This window comes from Phallusia mammillata, chromosome 6 (assembly GCF_965637545.1).
Source record: "Phallusia mammillata chromosome 6, kaPhaMamm4.hap1.1, whole genome shotgun sequence".
In the NCBI taxonomy this organism is placed as follows: Eukaryota; Metazoa; Chordata; class Ascidiacea; order Phlebobranchia; family Ascidiidae; genus Phallusia; species Phallusia mammillata.
The window spans coordinates 14,357,187-14,373,013 of NC_137257.1; the positions used below are offsets into that span (position 1 = coordinate 14,357,187).

Below are 15,827 nucleotides of genomic sequence, written 5' to 3' on the forward strand. Positions count from 1 at the left end.
AGCGGAGCCATGGCTCGGCAACGAATGGTAGGAATTTCAGTTTCGAAAGGCTAAGTGCGACTGGCGCGCGCAAAACACGAGTTGTTTTTCCCTTTGCGAAAGTGTGGGTGGCCCTGAAAAGAGCCGTTTTTGTTGCGCGCGGAAAATCTACCGCGCTCCGCTCTACTTCTTGGTCGCCTTCTTGGCGGCAGGCTTTTTGGCCTGCTTCTTGGCTGCCGGTTTCTTCGCCTTCACAGCCGTCTTCTTGGGTGACTTCTTAGCCGCCGCAGCCGGGGCCCTTTTCGCTTGCTTGGCCGCCTTCTTGGGTGACGACTTCTTGCCCGCCGCCGCCTTCTTGGCAGGCGCTTTTTTGGCGGCCGGCTTCTTTTTCGGGGACTTCTTCGCGTCCTTCTTGGCTGCGGCCGCCTTGGGCTTGTCCGCCTTCTTGCCGGCTGCTGCCTTGGGCTTCTTCTTCTTCTTGCCCTCGCCGGCCTGCGGCTTCACGAGCTTGAAGGAGCCGGACGCGCCGGTGCCCTTGGTGCGTGCCAACTGGCCCTTTTCGGCAAGGCGCCGCAGCGCCAGCTTGATATGGCTGTCGGCCGAGTCACCCACCTTGTAGTTGGCCTTGATGTACTTGGCGATCGCCTGGCGCGACGAGCCGCCCCTCTCCTTCAGCTGCGCGATGGCAGCGCTGATCATCTCCTGGTATGTGGGGTGCGCCTTGGGCGCGGCCGCCTTCTTGCTGGCCTGCTTCTTTCCTGCGCTCTTCGCGTCGGACATTTTGATTTCTGCTAGTGACTGACTGACTGACTGACAAAGAAATGACGTTTGCCGGTCGAGCGGCTTCGACGCGTATTTGTACGGCGTGTCCGCACTAACGCGAAACGACGTTTCGGAAAGCCCGCCGACGGTGCGGGTGCTACTTGCTGTTTGTGCTTGAATCGCCTAAACGCGGGCCTGCCCAAGCGCGGCCCCAGGTCGCTCGGCGTCGGCCTGTGCCCTGTCGAGGAGCGTAGCGCTCAGGGCGCACGCCAGCGCAATTGCAGACCGGCACCGCGCCGCCGCGCTCCACGGGGGGCTCAGGAGCGAGGCGGCAAGGTGTGCGGTGCGCCCGGTCGAGTGCAGGCGTGGCCTTCACGCGGGCGTGGGCCCGGGTGGGACGGATTCAGGCGATTTCTCTTGTCGAAAACGCAAGTCCCAGGTGGCCCGGAGCTCGTGGCACCGGGCACTGTCCGGTGCGGTGGTGCGGGTCGAAGTGGTGGGGCCGCCAAGGCCGCGGGTTAGTACAGGTTGGGCCCGGCGCGTGCGCAGCAGGGGTCACGCCGCTGGTCGGGCCACCAGAGCGAAAGAGAGAGGGCCGAAAGTGAGACAGCACGCGTGTTTGGTTGTTTGGTTGTTTGCCTTGGCCCTTGGCCTCGCGCCCGTTGATTGCGTTTTGTCGACGCATTTGCACGGGTTCGGCTCGTCGGTGGGGCGGGTGGCGCCTGACGGTTGTCGTTAGTTCGCCGGTCGGCTTGCTGCACCACGTTTCAGTATTTTGTTTCGCCAGTTTGCGCGGCTTTTGCGGTTCGATGCGCGCGTGGGTATTGGCAGGAGGCGAAATCGTGCGGCGCACGTAAAGCCGAGCGCGCGGTGTTGCCGCTTTGTCCATCTTTTCCTATTTCTCTGGCTTGCGGCAGGTTATGACGCACTTGTGTTCCTTTTAATGGCTGTAAAATCGTTCGCGGTCTGGGGTTTTTCCCTCGGGCTACTGGTTGAGTTTCGGTTCGGCGAGGTCGGGTCGTTTTTTTTCCGAGTGGCAGCGGAACTGAACTGGGCTGGCAACGGCGCAGTTTTGGGGGCATTGAAAACAAACAGTGTTTGCCTGTCGACTCGACTCGCGAAAAAGCGGCTAGATCGAGGGTGGTCCCAACGCTGAAGTGGCCAACACAAAAAGCAAAGTGCGCTTTGCCGTGGCGGCGGTACATTGTGCGCAACGACATTTTTTGGTTTTTGTTTTTTCTTGTTGGCACGGAGCAAAATGAGAAGGGAAAAAAAAGCAAAAAAACAGAAACGACAAGAAAGTCGGCAAAGCAGGCCTTTCGGCGCTCGCGATTGATTCTCTCCCTGAACGATCGGGTGGCTCTGAAAAGAGCCGTTTTGGTTGGCGGCGGCGGCGGCGCTCGCTGAGGATGAGGCCCCCCGCGGCGGCGCTTGCTGCTGGTGGTGGTGGCTTGCTTACTTGGAGCTGGTGTACTTGGTGACGGCCTTGGTGCCTTCGGACACCGCGTGCTTGGCCAATTCGCCGGGCAGGAGCAGACGGACCGAGGTCTGGATCTCGCGGCTGCTGATGGTCGACCGCTTGTTGTAGAGCGACAGGCGCGACGCCTCGCCGGCGATGCGCTCGAACACGTCGTTGACGAACGAGTTCATGATGCCCATCGCCCGGCTCGAGATGCCGGTGTCGGGGTGCACCTGCTTCAACACCTTGTAAATGTAGATGCTGAAGGTCTCGCGTCTGCGCTTTCGCCGCTTCTTGGTCTTGTCGGCCGGCGCGGCCTTCTTCACTGCCTTCTTGGTGCCTTTGCTAGCTGCCATGCTGCTGCTCACTGAATTTCTTTCGAAAGGAAACGAACTGAGCGGCTCTCCGGCCACCGCGGGCATTTATAGGCGCTCCATGCAAATGAGGCGTCCGTCCTCCCGACGAGCGGCGCTCCCGGGAGCAAAAGGAAACAATGGCCCCTTGTGGTCGAGTCGTGATCCGAGCGTGATCGGAGTGCGAGAGAATTTCGACAAAGGCGAGAGCTATAAAAGGAGAAGGGCGGCGAGTGGCAGGCATTCGACCTTGTTTGGTTTGTCATTCGCTCAGCTAAGCAGGCAAACAATCAGCAGTCAGCAATATGTCAGGACGTGGTAAAGGTGGCGGTAAGTCCAAGGCAAAGCCCAAAAGCCGATCGTCGCGCGCTGGACTGCAGTTCCCGGTCGGTCGTGTGCACAGGCTTCTGCGCAACGGCAACTACTCGGACCGGGTGGGAGCTGGCGCGCCCGTGTATCTGGCCGCGGTGCTTGAATACCTTAGCGCCGAGGTTCTCGAGTTGGCCGGCAACGCAGCCCGCGACAACAAGAAGACCCGCATCATCCCGCGCCACCTGCAGTTGGCCATCCGCAACGACGAGGAGCTGAACAAGCTGCTCAGCGGAGTCACCGTTGCGCAGGGCGGCGTCCTGCCCAATATCCAGGCCGTCCTTCTGCCAAAGAAGACCTCCAAGAAAGCCTAAATCGTCGCCCCTGTCTCGTACGTGGTGCAAACCGAAAAACGGCTCTTTTCAGAGCCACCCGAATTTTTCGCAAAAGAGATTTCAAGATGGCCGCCCCCCCCCCCCGCTGCGGCCCGGGACCGTGCATTGCTCGCCCCGAACGAATGTCTTCCTTGTAGCCTTTGCCCAATTTTTGCGATGGCAAACTATTTCGACCAATTGAAACCGCATTCCAATTTCACAACACAGCCCTACATGACGTCACTGTGCACCCTGTTGCCTTTGTCGTCGAGTTCGACCAGGGCTCCGGCTCCGGGCGAAACGAGCCTTTAATGTGCGTCATTCATGCTCCAGCGAGCAACTGTCCTCGCGCAATTGAATTTCACCCAACGAAACGAAATGCCATTTCGAAACACGGCAAAAGAGACTAGCCGGCGGCGGCCATGTTCCTGTTTTTGCCGCGCACATCGCAGGCAAGCGTACTTACTTACGCCGTAAAAAAATGGCACGACGCGCCGGCCCCCGAAACAAGTCAAGTATCTCTTTCGCAAGGGTTTAGGTGGCTCTGAAAAGAGCCGTTTTGGTTGTTGGTGTGCCGCTTCTTACGCGCGCTCCCCGCGGATGCGGCGTGCGAGCTGGATGTCCTTTGGCATGATGGTGACGCGCTTGGCGTGGATCGCGCACAAGTTGGTGTCCTCGAAGAGGCCGACCAGGTAGGCCTCGCTGGCCTCCTGCAGAGCCATCACGGCGCTGCTCTGGAAGCGCAGGTCGGTCTTGAAGTCCTGAGCGATCTCGCGCACCAGCCGCTGGAAGGGCAGCTTGCGGATGAGAAGCTCGGTCGACTTCTGGTAACGCCTGATCTCACGGAGGGCCACAGTTCCTGGCCTGTACCGATGGGGCTTCTTCACGCCCCCGGTAGCCGGCGCGCTCTTGCGAGCGGCCTTGGTGGCCAGTTGCTTACGTGGCGCCTTGCCTCCGGTCGACTTGCGAGCTGTTTGCTTGGTACGTGCCATTCTACTCTGTCTCGTTGCTACCGCGCCGGCTGCTGCTGTCAGACTGATGAGCCGAAAGCTTTCGGTGGGACTTTTATACCTTCGGGGACTCGCGCCCATTGGTTTGCCAAATTCCGACTCGGCCAATCAGCGCTTTGATCTCGCCGCACCGGCCAAGCGGCCGGCCGCGAAACGAGTGTATTTCTGCGCAAAAACGAGCGCCGCCAAGGCCCCGGGCCTGGCCTAGCCTAGCCGCCCCTTCTCGCAAAATTCTCTCCCGCCAAGTATGGGTGGCCCTGAAAAGGGCCGATTTTGTTGTTGTTGCCGCTTGTGACAAGTCCGAAAGGTGCTGGCAGCCTAGCCTCCGAAGCCGTACAGGGTGCGTCCCTGGCGTTTCAGGGCGTAGACGACGTCCAATGCCGTGACCGTCTTCCTCTTGGCGTGCTCGGTGTAGGTGACAGCGTCGCGGATCACGTTCTCGAGGAAGACCTTGAGCACGCCGCGAGTCTCCTCGTAGATGAGACCCGAAATTCGCTTGACTCCGCCACGGCGGGCAAGACGCCTGATCGCAGGCTTGGTAATGCCCTGGATGTTGTCACGCAGCACCTTCCTGTGCCTCTTCGCGCCTCCCTTTCCCAATCCTTTGCCACCTTTGCCGCGTCCTGACATGATGACGATAACGTTGTTGTTTCCGTTGTGGTGCGTCTCCAGGCCCGCCTCCGGCTTATAAAGTATGAAAACGAACGTAAGCGAAGCGAATATGCACAATATGTCCGCATTCGGCGCAGCGGAGCCATGGCTCGGCAACGAATGGTAGGAATTTCAGTTTCGAAAGGCTAAGTGCGACTGGCGCGCGCAAAACACGAGTTGTTTTTCCCTTTGCGAAAGTGTGGGTGGCCCTGAAAAGAGCCGTTTTTGTTGCGCGCGGAAAATCTACCGCGCTCCGCTCTACTTCTTGGTCGCCTTCTTGGCGGCAGGCTTTTTGGCCTGCTTCTTGGCTGCCGGTTTCTTCGCCTTCACAGCCGTCTTCTTGGGTGACTTCTTAGCCGCCGCAGCCGGGGCCCTTTTCGCTTGCTTGGCCGCCTTCTTGGGTGACGACTTCTTGCCCGCCGCCGCCTTCTTGGCAGGCGCTTTTTTGGCGGCCGGCTTCTTTTTCGGGGACTTCTTCGCGTCCTTCTTGGCTGCGGCCGCCTTGGGCTTGTCCGCCTTCTTGCCGGCTGCTGCCTTGGGCTTCTTCTTCTTCTTGCCCTCGCCGGCCTGCGGCTTCACGAGCTTGAAGGAGCCGGACGCGCCGGTGCCCTTGGTGCGTGCCAACTGGCCCTTTTCGGCAAGGCGCCGCAGCGCCAGCTTGATATGGCTGTCGGCCGAGTCACCCACCTTGTAGTTGGCCTTGATGTACTTGGCGATCGCCTGGCGCGACGAGCCGCCCCTCTCCTTCAGCTGCGCGATGGCAGCGCTGATCATCTCCTGGTATGTGGGGTGCGCCTTGGGCGCGGCCGCCTTCTTGCTGGCCTGCTTCTTTCCTGCGCTCTTCGCGTCGGACATTTTGATTTCTGCTAGTGACTGACTGACTGACTGACAAAGAAATGACGTTTGCCGGTCGAGCGGCTTCGACGCGTATTTGTACGGCGTGTCCGCACTAACGCGAAACGACGTTTCGGAAAGCCCGCCGACGGTGCGGGTGCTACTTGCTGTTTGTGCTTGAATCGCCTAAACGCGGGCCTGCCCAAGCGCGGCCCCAGGTCGCTCGGCGTCGGCCTGTGCCCTGTCGAGGAGCGTAGCGCTCAGGGCGCACGCCAGCGCAATTGCAGACCGGCACCGCGCCGCCGCGCTCCACGGGGGGCTCAGGAGCGAGGCGGCAAGGTGTGCGGTGCGCCCGGTCGAGTGCAGGCGTGGCCTTCACGCGGGCGTGGGCCCGGGTGGGACGGATTCAGGCGATTTCTCTTGTCGAAAACGCAAGTCCCAGGTGGCCCGGAGCTCGTGGCACCGGGCACTGTCCGGTGCGGTGGTGCGGGTCGAAGTGGTGGGGCCGCCAAGGCCGCGGGTTAGTACAGGTTGGGCCCGGCGCGTGCGCAGCAGGGGTCACGCCGCTGGTCGGGCCACCAGAGCGAAAGAGAGAGGGCCGAAAGTGAGACAGCACGCGTGTTTGGTTGTTTGGTTGTTTGCCTTGGCCCTTGGCCTCGCGCCCGTTGATTGCGTTTTGTCGACGCATTTGCACGGGTTCGGCTCGTCGGTGGGGCGGGTGGCGCCTGACGGTTGTCGTTAGTTCGCCGGTCGGCTTGCTGCACCACGTTTCAGTATTTTGTTTCGCCAGTTTGCGCGGCTTTTGCGGTTCGATGCGCGCGTGGGTATTGGCAGGAGGCGAAATCGTGCGGCGCACGTAAAGCCGAGCGCGCGGTGTTGCCGCTTTGTCCATCTTTTCCTATTTCTCTGGCTTGCGGCAGGTTATGACGCACTTGTGTTCCTTTTAATGGCTGTAAAATCGTTCGCGGTCTGGGGTTTTTCCCTCGGGCTACTGGTTGAGTTTCGGTTCGGCGAGGTCGGGTCGTTTTTTTTCCGAGTGGCAGCGGAACTGAACTGGGCTGGCAACGGCGCAGTTTTGGGGGCATTGAAAACAAACAGTGTTTGCCTGTCGACTCGACTCGCGAAAAAGCGGCTAGATCGAGGGTGGTCCCAACGCTGAAGTGGCCAACACAAAAAGCAAAGTGCGCTTTGCCGTGGCGGCGGTACATTGTGCGCAACGACATTTTTTGGTTTTTGTTTTTTCTTGTTGGCACGGAGCAAAATGAGAAGGGAAAAAAAAGCAAAAAAACAGAAACGACAAGAAAGTCGGCAAAGCAGGCCTTTCGGCGCTCGCGATTGATTCTCTCCCTGAACGATCGGGTGGCTCTGAAAAGAGCCGTTTTGGTTGGCGGCGGCGGCGGCGCTCGCTGAGGATGAGGCCCCCCGCGGCGGCGCTTGCTGCTGGTGGTGGTGGCTTGCTTACTTGGAGCTGGTGTACTTGGTGACGGCCTTGGTGCCTTCGGACACCGCGTGCTTGGCCAATTCGCCGGGCAGGAGCAGACGGACCGAGGTCTGGATCTCGCGGCTGCTGATGGTCGACCGCTTGTTGTAGAGCGACAGGCGCGACGCCTCGCCGGCGATGCGCTCGAACACGTCGTTGACGAACGAGTTCATGATGCCCATCGCCCGGCTCGAGATGCCGGTGTCGGGGTGCACCTGCTTCAACACCTTGTAAATGTAGATGCTGAAGGTCTCGCGTCTGCGCTTTCGCCGCTTCTTGGTCTTGTCGGCCGGCGCGGCCTTCTTCACTGCCTTCTTGGTGCCTTTGCTAGCTGCCATGCTGCTGCTCACTGAATTTCTTTCGAAAGGAAACGAACTGAGCGGCTCTCCGGCCACCGCGGGCATTTATAGGCGCTCCATGCAAATGAGGCGTCCGTCCTCCCGACGAGCGGCGCTCCCGGGAGCAAAAGGAAACAATGGCCCCTTGTGGTCGAGTCGTGATCCGAGCGTGATCGGAGTGCGAGAGAATTTCGACAAAGGCGAGAGCTATAAAAGGAGAAGGGCGGCGAGTGGCAGGCATTCGACCTTGTTTGGTTTGTCATTCGCTCAGCTAAGCAGGCAAACAATCAGCAGTCAGCAATATGTCAGGACGTGGTAAAGGTGGCGGTAAGTCCAAGGCAAAGCCCAAAAGCCGATCGTCGCGCGCTGGACTGCAGTTCCCGGTCGGTCGTGTGCACAGGCTTCTGCGCAACGGCAACTACTCGGACCGGGTGGGAGCTGGCGCGCCCGTGTATCTGGCCGCGGTGCTTGAATACCTTAGCGCCGAGGTTCTCGAGTTGGCCGGCAACGCAGCCCGCGACAACAAGAAGACCCGCATCATCCCGCGCCACCTGCAGTTGGCCATCCGCAACGACGAGGAGCTGAACAAGCTGCTCAGCGGAGTCACCGTTGCGCAGGGCGGCGTCCTGCCCAATATCCAGGCCGTCCTTCTGCCAAAGAAGACCTCCAAGAAAGCCTAAATCGTCGCCCCTGTCTCGTACGTGGTGCAAACCGAAAAACGGCTCTTTTCAGAGCCACCCGAATTTTTCGCAAAAGAGATTTCAAGATGGCCGCCCCCCCCCCCCGCTGCGGCCCGGGACCGTGCATTGCTCGCCCCGAACGAATGTCTTCCTTGTAGCCTTTGCCCAATTTTTGCGATGGCAAACTATTTCGACCAATTGAAACCGCATTCCAATTTCACAACACAGCCCTACATGACGTCACTGTGCACCCTGTTGCCTTTGTCGTCGAGTTCGACCAGGGCTCCGGCTCCGGGCGAAACGAGCCTTTAATGTGCGTCATTCATGCTCCAGCGAGCAACTGTCCTCGCGCAATTGAATTTCACCCAACGAAACGAAATGCCATTTCGAAACACGGCAAAAGAGACTAGCCGGCGGCGGCCATGTTCCTGTTTTTGCCGCGCACATCGCAGGCAAGCGTACTTACTTACGCCGTAAAAAAATGGCACGACGCGCCGGCCCCCGAAACAAGTCAAGTATCTCTTTCGCAAGGGTTTAGGTGGCTCTGAAAAGAGCCGTTTTGGTTGTTGGTGTGCCGCTTCTTACGCGCGCTCCCCGCGGATGCGGCGTGCGAGCTGGATGTCCTTTGGCATGATGGTGACGCGCTTGGCGTGGATCGCGCACAAGTTGGTGTCCTCGAAGAGGCCGACCAGGTAGGCCTCGCTGGCCTCCTGCAGAGCCATCACGGCGCTGCTCTGGAAGCGCAGGTCGGTCTTGAAGTCCTGAGCGATCTCGCGCACCAGCCGCTGGAAGGGCAGCTTGCGGATGAGAAGCTCGGTCGACTTCTGGTAACGCCTGATCTCACGGAGGGCCACAGTTCCTGGCCTGTACCGATGGGGCTTCTTCACGCCCCCGGTAGCCGGCGCGCTCTTGCGAGCGGCCTTGGTGGCCAGTTGCTTACGTGGCGCCTTGCCTCCGGTCGACTTGCGAGCTGTTTGCTTGGTACGTGCCATTCTACTCTGTCTCGTTGCTACCGCGCCGGCTGCTGCTGTCAGACTGATGAGCCGAAAGCTTTCGGTGGGACTTTTATACCTTCGGGGACTCGCGCCCATTGGTTTGCCAAATTCCGACTCGGCCAATCAGCGCTTTGATCTCGCCGCACCGGCCAAGCGGCCGGCCGCGAAACGAGTGTATTTCTGCGCAAAAACGAGCGCCGCCAAGGCCCCGGGCCTGGCCTAGCCTAGCCGCCCCTTCTCGCAAAATTCTCTCCCGCCAAGTATGGGTGGCCCTGAAAAGGGCCGATTTTGTTGTTGTTGCCGCTTGTGACAAGTCCGAAAGGTGCTGGCAGCCTAGCCTCCGAAGCCGTACAGGGTGCGTCCCTGGCGTTTCAGGGCGTAGACGACGTCCAATGCCGTGACCGTCTTCCTCTTGGCGTGCTCGGTGTAGGTGACAGCGTCGCGGATCACGTTCTCGAGGAAGACCTTGAGCACGCCGCGAGTCTCCTCGTAGATGAGACCCGAAATTCGCTTGACTCCGCCACGGCGGGCAAGACGCCTGATCGCAGGCTTGGTAATGCCCTGGATGTTGTCACGCAGCACCTTCCTGTGCCTCTTCGCGCCTCCCTTTCCCAATCCTTTGCCACCTTTGCCGCGTCCTGACATGATGACGATAACGTTGTTGTTTCCGTTGTGGTGCGTCTCCAGGCCCGCCTCCGGCTTATAAAGTATGAAAACGAACGTAAGCGAAGCGAATATGCACAATATGTCCGCATTCGGCGCAGCGGAGCCATGGCTCGGCAACGAATGGTAGGAATTTCAGTTTCGAAAGGCTAAGTGCGACTGGCGCGCGCAAAACACGAGTTGTTTTTCCCTTTGCGAAAGTGTGGGTGGCCCTGAAAAGAGCCGTTTTTGTTGCGCGCGGAAAATCTACCGCGCTCCGCTCTACTTCTTGGTCGCCTTCTTGGCGGCAGGCTTTTTGGCCTGCTTCTTGGCTGCCGGTTTCTTCGCCTTCACAGCCGTCTTCTTGGGTGACTTCTTAGCCGCCGCAGCCGGGGCCCTTTTCGCTTGCTTGGCCGCCTTCTTGGGTGACGACTTCTTGCCCGCCGCCGCCTTCTTGGCAGGCGCTTTTTTGGCGGCCGGCTTCTTTTTCGGGGACTTCTTCGCGTCCTTCTTGGCTGCGGCCGCCTTGGGCTTGTCCGCCTTCTTGCCGGCTGCTGCCTTGGGCTTCTTCTTCTTCTTGCCCTCGCCGGCCTGCGGCTTCACGAGCTTGAAGGAGCCGGACGCGCCGGTGCCCTTGGTGCGTGCCAACTGGCCCTTTTCGGCAAGGCGCCGCAGCGCCAGCTTGATATGGCTGTCGGCCGAGTCACCCACCTTGTAGTTGGCCTTGATGTACTTGGCGATCGCCTGGCGCGACGAGCCGCCCCTCTCCTTCAGCTGCGCGATGGCAGCGCTGATCATCTCCTGGTATGTGGGGTGCGCCTTGGGCGCGGCCGCCTTCTTGCTGGCCTGCTTCTTTCCTGCGCTCTTCGCGTCGGACATTTTGATTTCTGCTAGTGACTGACTGACTGACTGACAAAGAAATGACGTTTGCCGGTCGAGCGGCTTCGACGCGTATTTGTACGGCGTGTCCGCACTAACGCGAAACGACGTTTCGGAAAGCCCGCCGACGGTGCGGGTGCTACTTGCTGTTTGTGCTTGAATCGCCTAAACGCGGGCCTGCCCAAGCGCGGCCCCAGGTCGCTCGGCGTCGGCCTGTGCCCTGTCGAGGAGCGTAGCGCTCAGGGCGCACGCCAGCGCAATTGCAGACCGGCACCGCGCCGCCGCGCTCCACGGGGGGCTCAGGAGCGAGGCGGCAAGGTGTGCGGTGCGCCCGGTCGAGTGCAGGCGTGGCCTTCACGCGGGCGTGGGCCCGGGTGGGACGGATTCAGGCGATTTCTCTTGTCGAAAACGCAAGTCCCAGGTGGCCCGGAGCTCGTGGCACCGGGCACTGTCCGGTGCGGTGGTGCGGGTCGAAGTGGTGGGGCCGCCAAGGCCGCGGGTTAGTACAGGTTGGGCCCGGCGCGTGCGCAGCAGGGGTCACGCCGCTGGTCGGGCCACCAGAGCGAAAGAGAGAGGGCCGAAAGTGAGACAGCACGCGTGTTTGGTTGTTTGGTTGTTTGCCTTGGCCCTTGGCCTCGCGCCCGTTGATTGCGTTTTGTCGACGCATTTGCACGGGTTCGGCTCGTCGGTGGGGCGGGTGGCGCCTGACGGTTGTCGTTAGTTCGCCGGTCGGCTTGCTGCACCACGTTTCAGTATTTTGTTTCGCCAGTTTGCGCGGCTTTTGCGGTTCGATGCGCGCGTGGGTATTGGCAGGAGGCGAAATCGTGCGGCGCACGTAAAGCCGAGCGCGCGGTGTTGCCGCTTTGTCCATCTTTTCCTATTTCTCTGGCTTGCGGCAGGTTATGACGCACTTGTGTTCCTTTTAATGGCTGTAAAATCGTTCGCGGTCTGGGGTTTTTCCCTCGGGCTACTGGTTGAGTTTCGGTTCGGCGAGGTCGGGTCGTTTTTTTTCCGAGTGGCAGCGGAACTGAACTGGGCTGGCAACGGCGCAGTTTTGGGGGCATTGAAAACAAACAGTGTTTGCCTGTCGACTCGACTCGCGAAAAAGCGGCTAGATCGAGGGTGGTCCCAACGCTGAAGTGGCCAACACAAAAAGCAAAGTGCGCTTTGCCGTGGCGGCGGTACATTGTGCGCAACGACATTTTTTGGTTTTTGTTTTTTCTTGTTGGCACGGAGCAAAATGAGAAGGGAAAAAAAAGCAAAAAAACAGAAACGACAAGAAAGTCGGCAAAGCAGGCCTTTCGGCGCTCGCGATTGATTCTCTCCCTGAACGATCGGGTGGCTCTGAAAAGAGCCGTTTTGGTTGGCGGCGGCGGCGGCGCTCGCTGAGGATGAGGCCCCCCGCGGCGGCGCTTGCTGCTGGTGGTGGTGGCTTGCTTACTTGGAGCTGGTGTACTTGGTGACGGCCTTGGTGCCTTCGGACACCGCGTGCTTGGCCAATTCGCCGGGCAGGAGCAGACGGACCGAGGTCTGGATCTCGCGGCTGCTGATGGTCGACCGCTTGTTGTAGAGCGACAGGCGCGACGCCTCGCCGGCGATGCGCTCGAACACGTCGTTGACGAACGAGTTCATGATGCCCATCGCCCGGCTCGAGATGCCGGTGTCGGGGTGCACCTGCTTCAACACCTTGTAAATGTAGATGCTGAAGGTCTCGCGTCTGCGCTTTCGCCGCTTCTTGGTCTTGTCGGCCGGCGCGGCCTTCTTCACTGCCTTCTTGGTGCCTTTGCTAGCTGCCATGCTGCTGCTCACTGAATTTCTTTCGAAAGGAAACGAACTGAGCGGCTCTCCGGCCACCGCGGGCATTTATAGGCGCTCCATGCAAATGAGGCGTCCGTCCTCCCGACGAGCGGCGCTCCCGGGAGCAAAAGGAAACAATGGCCCCTTGTGGTCGAGTCGTGATCCGAGCGTGATCGGAGTGCGAGAGAATTTCGACAAAGGCGAGAGCTATAAAAGGAGAAGGGCGGCGAGTGGCAGGCATTCGACCTTGTTTGGTTTGTCATTCGCTCAGCTAAGCAGGCAAACAATCAGCAGTCAGCAATATGTCAGGACGTGGTAAAGGTGGCGGTAAGTCCAAGGCAAAGCCCAAAAGCCGATCGTCGCGCGCTGGACTGCAGTTCCCGGTCGGTCGTGTGCACAGGCTTCTGCGCAACGGCAACTACTCGGACCGGGTGGGAGCTGGCGCGCCCGTGTATCTGGCCGCGGTGCTTGAATACCTTAGCGCCGAGGTTCTCGAGTTGGCCGGCAACGCAGCCCGCGACAACAAGAAGACCCGCATCATCCCGCGCCACCTGCAGTTGGCCATCCGCAACGACGAGGAGCTGAACAAGCTGCTCAGCGGAGTCACCGTTGCGCAGGGCGGCGTCCTGCCCAATATCCAGGCCGTCCTTCTGCCAAAGAAGACCTCCAAGAAAGCCTAAATCGTCGCCCCTGTCTCGTACGTGGTGCAAACCGAAAAACGGCTCTTTTCAGAGCCACCCGAATTTTTCGCAAAAGAGATTTCAAGATGGCCGCCCCCCCCCCCCGCTGCGGCCCGGGACCGTGCATTGCTCGCCCCGAACGAATGTCTTCCTTGTAGCCTTTGCCCAATTTTTGCGATGGCAAACTATTTCGACCAATTGAAACCGCATTCCAATTTCACAACACAGCCCTACATGACGTCACTGTGCACCCTGTTGCCTTTGTCGTCGAGTTCGACCAGGGCTCCGGCTCCGGGCGAAACGAGCCTTTAATGTGCGTCATTCATGCTCCAGCGAGCAACTGTCCTCGCGCAATTGAATTTCACCCAACGAAACGAAATGCCATTTCGAAACACGGCAAAAGAGACTAGCCGGCGGCGGCCATGTTCCTGTTTTTGCCGCGCACATCGCAGGCAAGCGTACTTACTTACGCCGTAAAAAAATGGCACGACGCGCCGGCCCCCGAAACAAGTCAAGTATCTCTTTCGCAAGGGTTTAGGTGGCTCTGAAAAGAGCCGTTTTGGTTGTTGGTGTGCCGCTTCTTACGCGCGCTCCCCGCGGATGCGGCGTGCGAGCTGGATGTCCTTTGGCATGATGGTGACGCGCTTGGCGTGGATCGCGCACAAGTTGGTGTCCTCGAAGAGGCCGACCAGGTAGGCCTCGCTGGCCTCCTGCAGAGCCATCACGGCGCTGCTCTGGAAGCGCAGGTCGGTCTTGAAGTCCTGAGCGATCTCGCGCACCAGCCGCTGGAAGGGCAGCTTGCGGATGAGAAGCTCGGTCGACTTCTGGTAACGCCTGATCTCACGGAGGGCCACAGTTCCTGGCCTGTACCGATGGGGCTTCTTCACGCCCCCGGTAGCCGGCGCGCTCTTGCGAGCGGCCTTGGTGGCCAGTTGCTTACGTGGCGCCTTGCCTCCGGTCGACTTGCGAGCTGTTTGCTTGGTACGTGCCATTCTACTCTGTCTCGTTGCTACCGCGCCGGCTGCTGCTGTCAGACTGATGAGCCGAAAGCTTTCGGTGGGACTTTTATACCTTCGGGGACTCGCGCCCATTGGTTTGCCAAATTCCGACTCGGCCAATCAGCGCTTTGATCTCGCCGCACCGGCCAAGCGGCCGGCCGCGAAACGAGTGTATTTCTGCGCAAAAACGAGCGCCGCCAAGGCCCCGGGCCTGGCCTAGCCTAGCCGCCCCTTCTCGCAAAATTCTCTCCCGCCAAGTATGGGTGGCCCTGAAAAGGGCCGATTTTGTTGTTGTTGCCGCTTGTGACAAGTCCGAAAGGTGCTGGCAGCCTAGCCTCCGAAGCCGTACAGGGTGCGTCCCTGGCGTTTCAGGGCGTAGACGACGTCCAATGCCGTGACCGTCTTCCTCTTGGCGTGCTCGGTGTAGGTGACAGCGTCGCGGATCACGTTCTCGAGGAAGACCTTGAGCACGCCGCGAGTCTCCTCGTAGATGAGACCCGAAATTCGCTTGACTCCGCCACGGCGGGCAAGACGCCTGATCGCAGGCTTGGTAATGCCCTGGATGTTGTCACGCAGCACCTTCCTGTGCCTCTTCGCGCCTCCCTTTCCCAATCCTTTGCCACCTTTGCCGCGTCCTGACATGATGACGATAACGTTGTTGTTTCCGTTGTGGTGCGTCTCCAGGCCCGCCTCCGGCTTATAAAGTATGAAAACGAACGTAAGCGAAGCGAATATGCACAATATGTCCGCATTCGGCGCAGCGGAGCCATGGCTCGGCAACGAATGGTAGGAATTTCAGTTTCGAAAGGCTAAGTGCGACTGGCGCGCGCAAAACACGAGTTGTTTTTCCCTTTGCGAAAGTGTGGGTGGCCCTGAAAAGAGCCGTTTTTGTTGCGCGCGGAAAATCTACCGCGCTCCGCTCTACTTCTTGGTCGCCTTCTTGGCGGCAGGCTTTTTGGCCTGCTTCTTGGCTGCCGGTTTCTTCGCCTTCACAGCCGTCTTCTTGGGTGACTTCTTAGCCGCCGCAGCCGGGGCCCTTTTCGCTTGCTTGGCCGCCTTCTTGGGTGACGACTTCTTGCCCGCCGCCGCCTTCTTGGCAGGCGCTTTTTTGGCGGCCGGCTTCTTTTTCGGGGACTTCTTCGCGTCCTTCTTGGCTGCGGCCGCCTTGGGCTTGTCCGCCTTCTTGCCGGCTGCTGCCTTGGGCTTCTTCTTCTTCTTGCCCTCGCCGGCCTGCGGCTTCACGAGCTTGAAGGAGCCGGACGCGCCGGTGCCCTTGGTGCGTGCCAACTGGCCCTTTTCGGCAAGGCGCCGCAGCGCCAGCTTGATATGGCTGTCGGCCGAGTCACCCACCTTGTAGTTGGCCTTGATGTACTTGGCGATCGCCTGGCGCGACGAGCCGCCCCTCTCCTTCAGCTGCGCGATGGCAGCGCTGATCATCTCCTGGTATGTGGGGTGCGCCTTGGGCGCGGCCGCCTTCTTGCTGGCCTGCTTCTTTCCTGCGCTCTTCGCGTCGGACATTTTGATTTCTGCTAGTGACTGACTGACTGACTGACAAAGAAATGACGTTTGCCGGTCGAGCGGCTTCGACGCGTATTTGTACGGCGTGT

General features: G+C 59.9%; 17 protein-coding genes across 17 annotated transcripts in view; 4 read left to right on the top strand and 13 right to left on the bottom strand.

Moving 5' to 3' along the window:
• LOC145232755 (uncharacterized) overlaps window positions 1-15,827 on the top strand; it is an 83,294-nt gene that overhangs the window by 47,314 nt on the left and 20,153 nt on the right. The gene's annotated exons all lie outside the window — the stretch shown is intronic.
• On the bottom strand, window positions 105-825 carry LOC145232762 (uncharacterized). The gene has a single exon (XM_080097437.1). The coding sequence runs from the start codon at window positions 757-759 to the stop codon at window positions 163-165; it is 597 nt and encodes a 198-aa protein (XP_079953563.1). The 5' UTR covers window positions 760-825; the 3' UTR covers window positions 105-162.
• Window positions 1,908-2,622, bottom strand: LOC145232775 (histone H2B.2-like). Its single transcript, XM_080097450.1, has one exon. The coding sequence runs from the start codon at window positions 2,620-2,622 to the stop codon at window positions 2,197-2,199; it is 426 nt and encodes a 141-aa protein (XP_079953576.1). The 3' UTR covers window positions 1,908-2,196.
• Window positions 2,859-3,236, top strand: LOC145232789 (histone H2A). Its single transcript, XM_080097466.1, has one exon. The coding sequence runs from the start codon at window positions 2,859-2,861 to the stop codon at window positions 3,234-3,236; it is 378 nt and encodes a 125-aa protein (XP_079953592.1).
• LOC145234369 (histone H3) lies at window positions 3,818-4,228 on the bottom strand. The gene has a single exon (XM_080099105.1). The coding sequence runs from the start codon at window positions 4,226-4,228 to the stop codon at window positions 3,818-3,820; it is 411 nt and encodes a 136-aa protein (XP_079955231.1).
• On the bottom strand, window positions 4,504-5,027 carry LOC145232816 (histone H4). Its single transcript, XM_080097494.1, has one exon. The coding sequence runs from the start codon at window positions 4,874-4,876 to the stop codon at window positions 4,565-4,567; it is 312 nt and encodes a 103-aa protein (XP_079953620.1). The 5' UTR covers window positions 4,877-5,027; the 3' UTR covers window positions 4,504-4,564.
• On the bottom strand, window positions 5,098-5,818 carry LOC145232768 (uncharacterized). The gene has a single exon (XM_080097444.1). It carries the CDS (start codon window positions 5,750-5,752, stop codon window positions 5,156-5,158), a length of 597 nt encoding a protein of 198 aa, XP_079953570.1. The 5' UTR covers window positions 5,753-5,818; the 3' UTR covers window positions 5,098-5,155.
• On the bottom strand, window positions 6,901-7,615 carry LOC145232776 (histone H2B.2-like). Its single transcript, XM_080097452.1, has one exon. The coding sequence runs from the start codon at window positions 7,613-7,615 to the stop codon at window positions 7,190-7,192; it is 426 nt and encodes a 141-aa protein (XP_079953578.1). The 3' UTR covers window positions 6,901-7,189.
• LOC145232790 (histone H2A) lies at window positions 7,852-8,229 on the top strand. The gene has a single exon (XM_080097467.1). It carries the CDS (start codon window positions 7,852-7,854, stop codon window positions 8,227-8,229), a length of 378 nt encoding a protein of 125 aa, XP_079953593.1.
• On the bottom strand, window positions 8,811-9,221 carry LOC145234370 (histone H3). Its single transcript, XM_080099106.1, has one exon. It carries the CDS (start codon window positions 9,219-9,221, stop codon window positions 8,811-8,813), a length of 411 nt encoding a protein of 136 aa, XP_079955232.1.
• On the bottom strand, window positions 9,497-10,020 carry LOC145232817 (histone H4). The gene has a single exon (XM_080097495.1). It carries the CDS (start codon window positions 9,867-9,869, stop codon window positions 9,558-9,560), a length of 312 nt encoding a protein of 103 aa, XP_079953621.1. The 5' UTR covers window positions 9,870-10,020; the 3' UTR covers window positions 9,497-9,557.
• On the bottom strand, window positions 10,091-10,811 carry LOC145232767 (uncharacterized). Its single transcript, XM_080097443.1, has one exon. The coding sequence runs from the start codon at window positions 10,743-10,745 to the stop codon at window positions 10,149-10,151; it is 597 nt and encodes a 198-aa protein (XP_079953569.1). The 5' UTR covers window positions 10,746-10,811; the 3' UTR covers window positions 10,091-10,148.
• LOC145232778 (histone H2B.2-like) lies at window positions 11,894-12,608 on the bottom strand. Its single transcript, XM_080097454.1, has one exon. The coding sequence runs from the start codon at window positions 12,606-12,608 to the stop codon at window positions 12,183-12,185; it is 426 nt and encodes a 141-aa protein (XP_079953580.1). The 3' UTR covers window positions 11,894-12,182.
• Window positions 12,845-13,222, top strand: LOC145232791 (histone H2A). The gene has a single exon (XM_080097468.1). The coding sequence runs from the start codon at window positions 12,845-12,847 to the stop codon at window positions 13,220-13,222; it is 378 nt and encodes a 125-aa protein (XP_079953594.1).
• LOC145234371 (histone H3) lies at window positions 13,804-14,214 on the bottom strand. The gene has a single exon (XM_080099107.1). It carries the CDS (start codon window positions 14,212-14,214, stop codon window positions 13,804-13,806), a length of 411 nt encoding a protein of 136 aa, XP_079955233.1.
• LOC145232818 (histone H4) lies at window positions 14,490-15,013 on the bottom strand. The gene has a single exon (XM_080097496.1). It carries the CDS (start codon window positions 14,860-14,862, stop codon window positions 14,551-14,553), a length of 312 nt encoding a protein of 103 aa, XP_079953622.1. The 5' UTR covers window positions 14,863-15,013; the 3' UTR covers window positions 14,490-14,550.
• On the bottom strand, window positions 15,084-15,795 carry LOC145232764 (uncharacterized). The gene has a single exon (XM_080097439.1). It carries the CDS (start codon window positions 15,736-15,738, stop codon window positions 15,142-15,144), a length of 597 nt encoding a protein of 198 aa, XP_079953565.1. The 5' UTR covers window positions 15,739-15,795; the 3' UTR covers window positions 15,084-15,141.

Excerpts from the sequence above, each read along its gene's own strand:
- LOC145232778 (XM_080097454.1), bottom strand. The coding sequence starts at position 12,608 with ATGCCCGCGGTGGCCGGAGAGCCGCTCAGTTCGTTTCCTTTCGAAAGA.
- LOC145232791 (XM_080097468.1), top strand. The coding sequence starts at position 12,845 with ATGTCAGGACGTGGTAAAGGTGGCGGTAAGTCCAAGGCAAAGCCCAAA.
- LOC145232776 (XM_080097452.1), bottom strand. The coding sequence starts at position 7,615 with ATGCCCGCGGTGGCCGGAGAGCCGCTCAGTTCGTTTCCTTTCGAAAGA.
- LOC145232789 (XM_080097466.1), top strand. The coding sequence starts at position 2,859 with ATGTCAGGACGTGGTAAAGGTGGCGGTAAGTCCAAGGCAAAGCCCAAA.
- LOC145234369 (XM_080099105.1), bottom strand. The coding sequence starts at position 4,228 with ATGGCACGTACCAAGCAAACAGCTCGCAAGTCGACCGGAGGCAAGGCG.
- LOC145232817 (XM_080097495.1), bottom strand. The coding sequence starts at position 9,869 with ATGTCAGGACGCGGCAAAGGTGGCAAAGGATTGGGAAAGGGAGGCGCG.
- LOC145232816 (XM_080097494.1), bottom strand. The coding sequence starts at position 4,876 with ATGTCAGGACGCGGCAAAGGTGGCAAAGGATTGGGAAAGGGAGGCGCG.
- LOC145232762 (XM_080097437.1), bottom strand. The coding sequence starts at position 759 with ATGTCCGACGCGAAGAGCGCAGGAAAGAAGCAGGCCAGCAAGAAGGCG.
- LOC145232790 (XM_080097467.1), top strand. The coding sequence starts at position 7,852 with ATGTCAGGACGTGGTAAAGGTGGCGGTAAGTCCAAGGCAAAGCCCAAA.
- LOC145232775 (XM_080097450.1), bottom strand. The coding sequence starts at position 2,622 with ATGCCCGCGGTGGCCGGAGAGCCGCTCAGTTCGTTTCCTTTCGAAAGA.
- LOC145234370 (XM_080099106.1), bottom strand. The coding sequence starts at position 9,221 with ATGGCACGTACCAAGCAAACAGCTCGCAAGTCGACCGGAGGCAAGGCG.
- LOC145234371 (XM_080099107.1), bottom strand. The coding sequence starts at position 14,214 with ATGGCACGTACCAAGCAAACAGCTCGCAAGTCGACCGGAGGCAAGGCG.
- LOC145232768 (XM_080097444.1), bottom strand. The coding sequence starts at position 5,752 with ATGTCCGACGCGAAGAGCGCAGGAAAGAAGCAGGCCAGCAAGAAGGCG.
- LOC145232764 (XM_080097439.1), bottom strand. The coding sequence starts at position 15,738 with ATGTCCGACGCGAAGAGCGCAGGAAAGAAGCAGGCCAGCAAGAAGGCG.
- LOC145232767 (XM_080097443.1), bottom strand. The coding sequence starts at position 10,745 with ATGTCCGACGCGAAGAGCGCAGGAAAGAAGCAGGCCAGCAAGAAGGCG.
- LOC145232818 (XM_080097496.1), bottom strand. The coding sequence starts at position 14,862 with ATGTCAGGACGCGGCAAAGGTGGCAAAGGATTGGGAAAGGGAGGCGCG.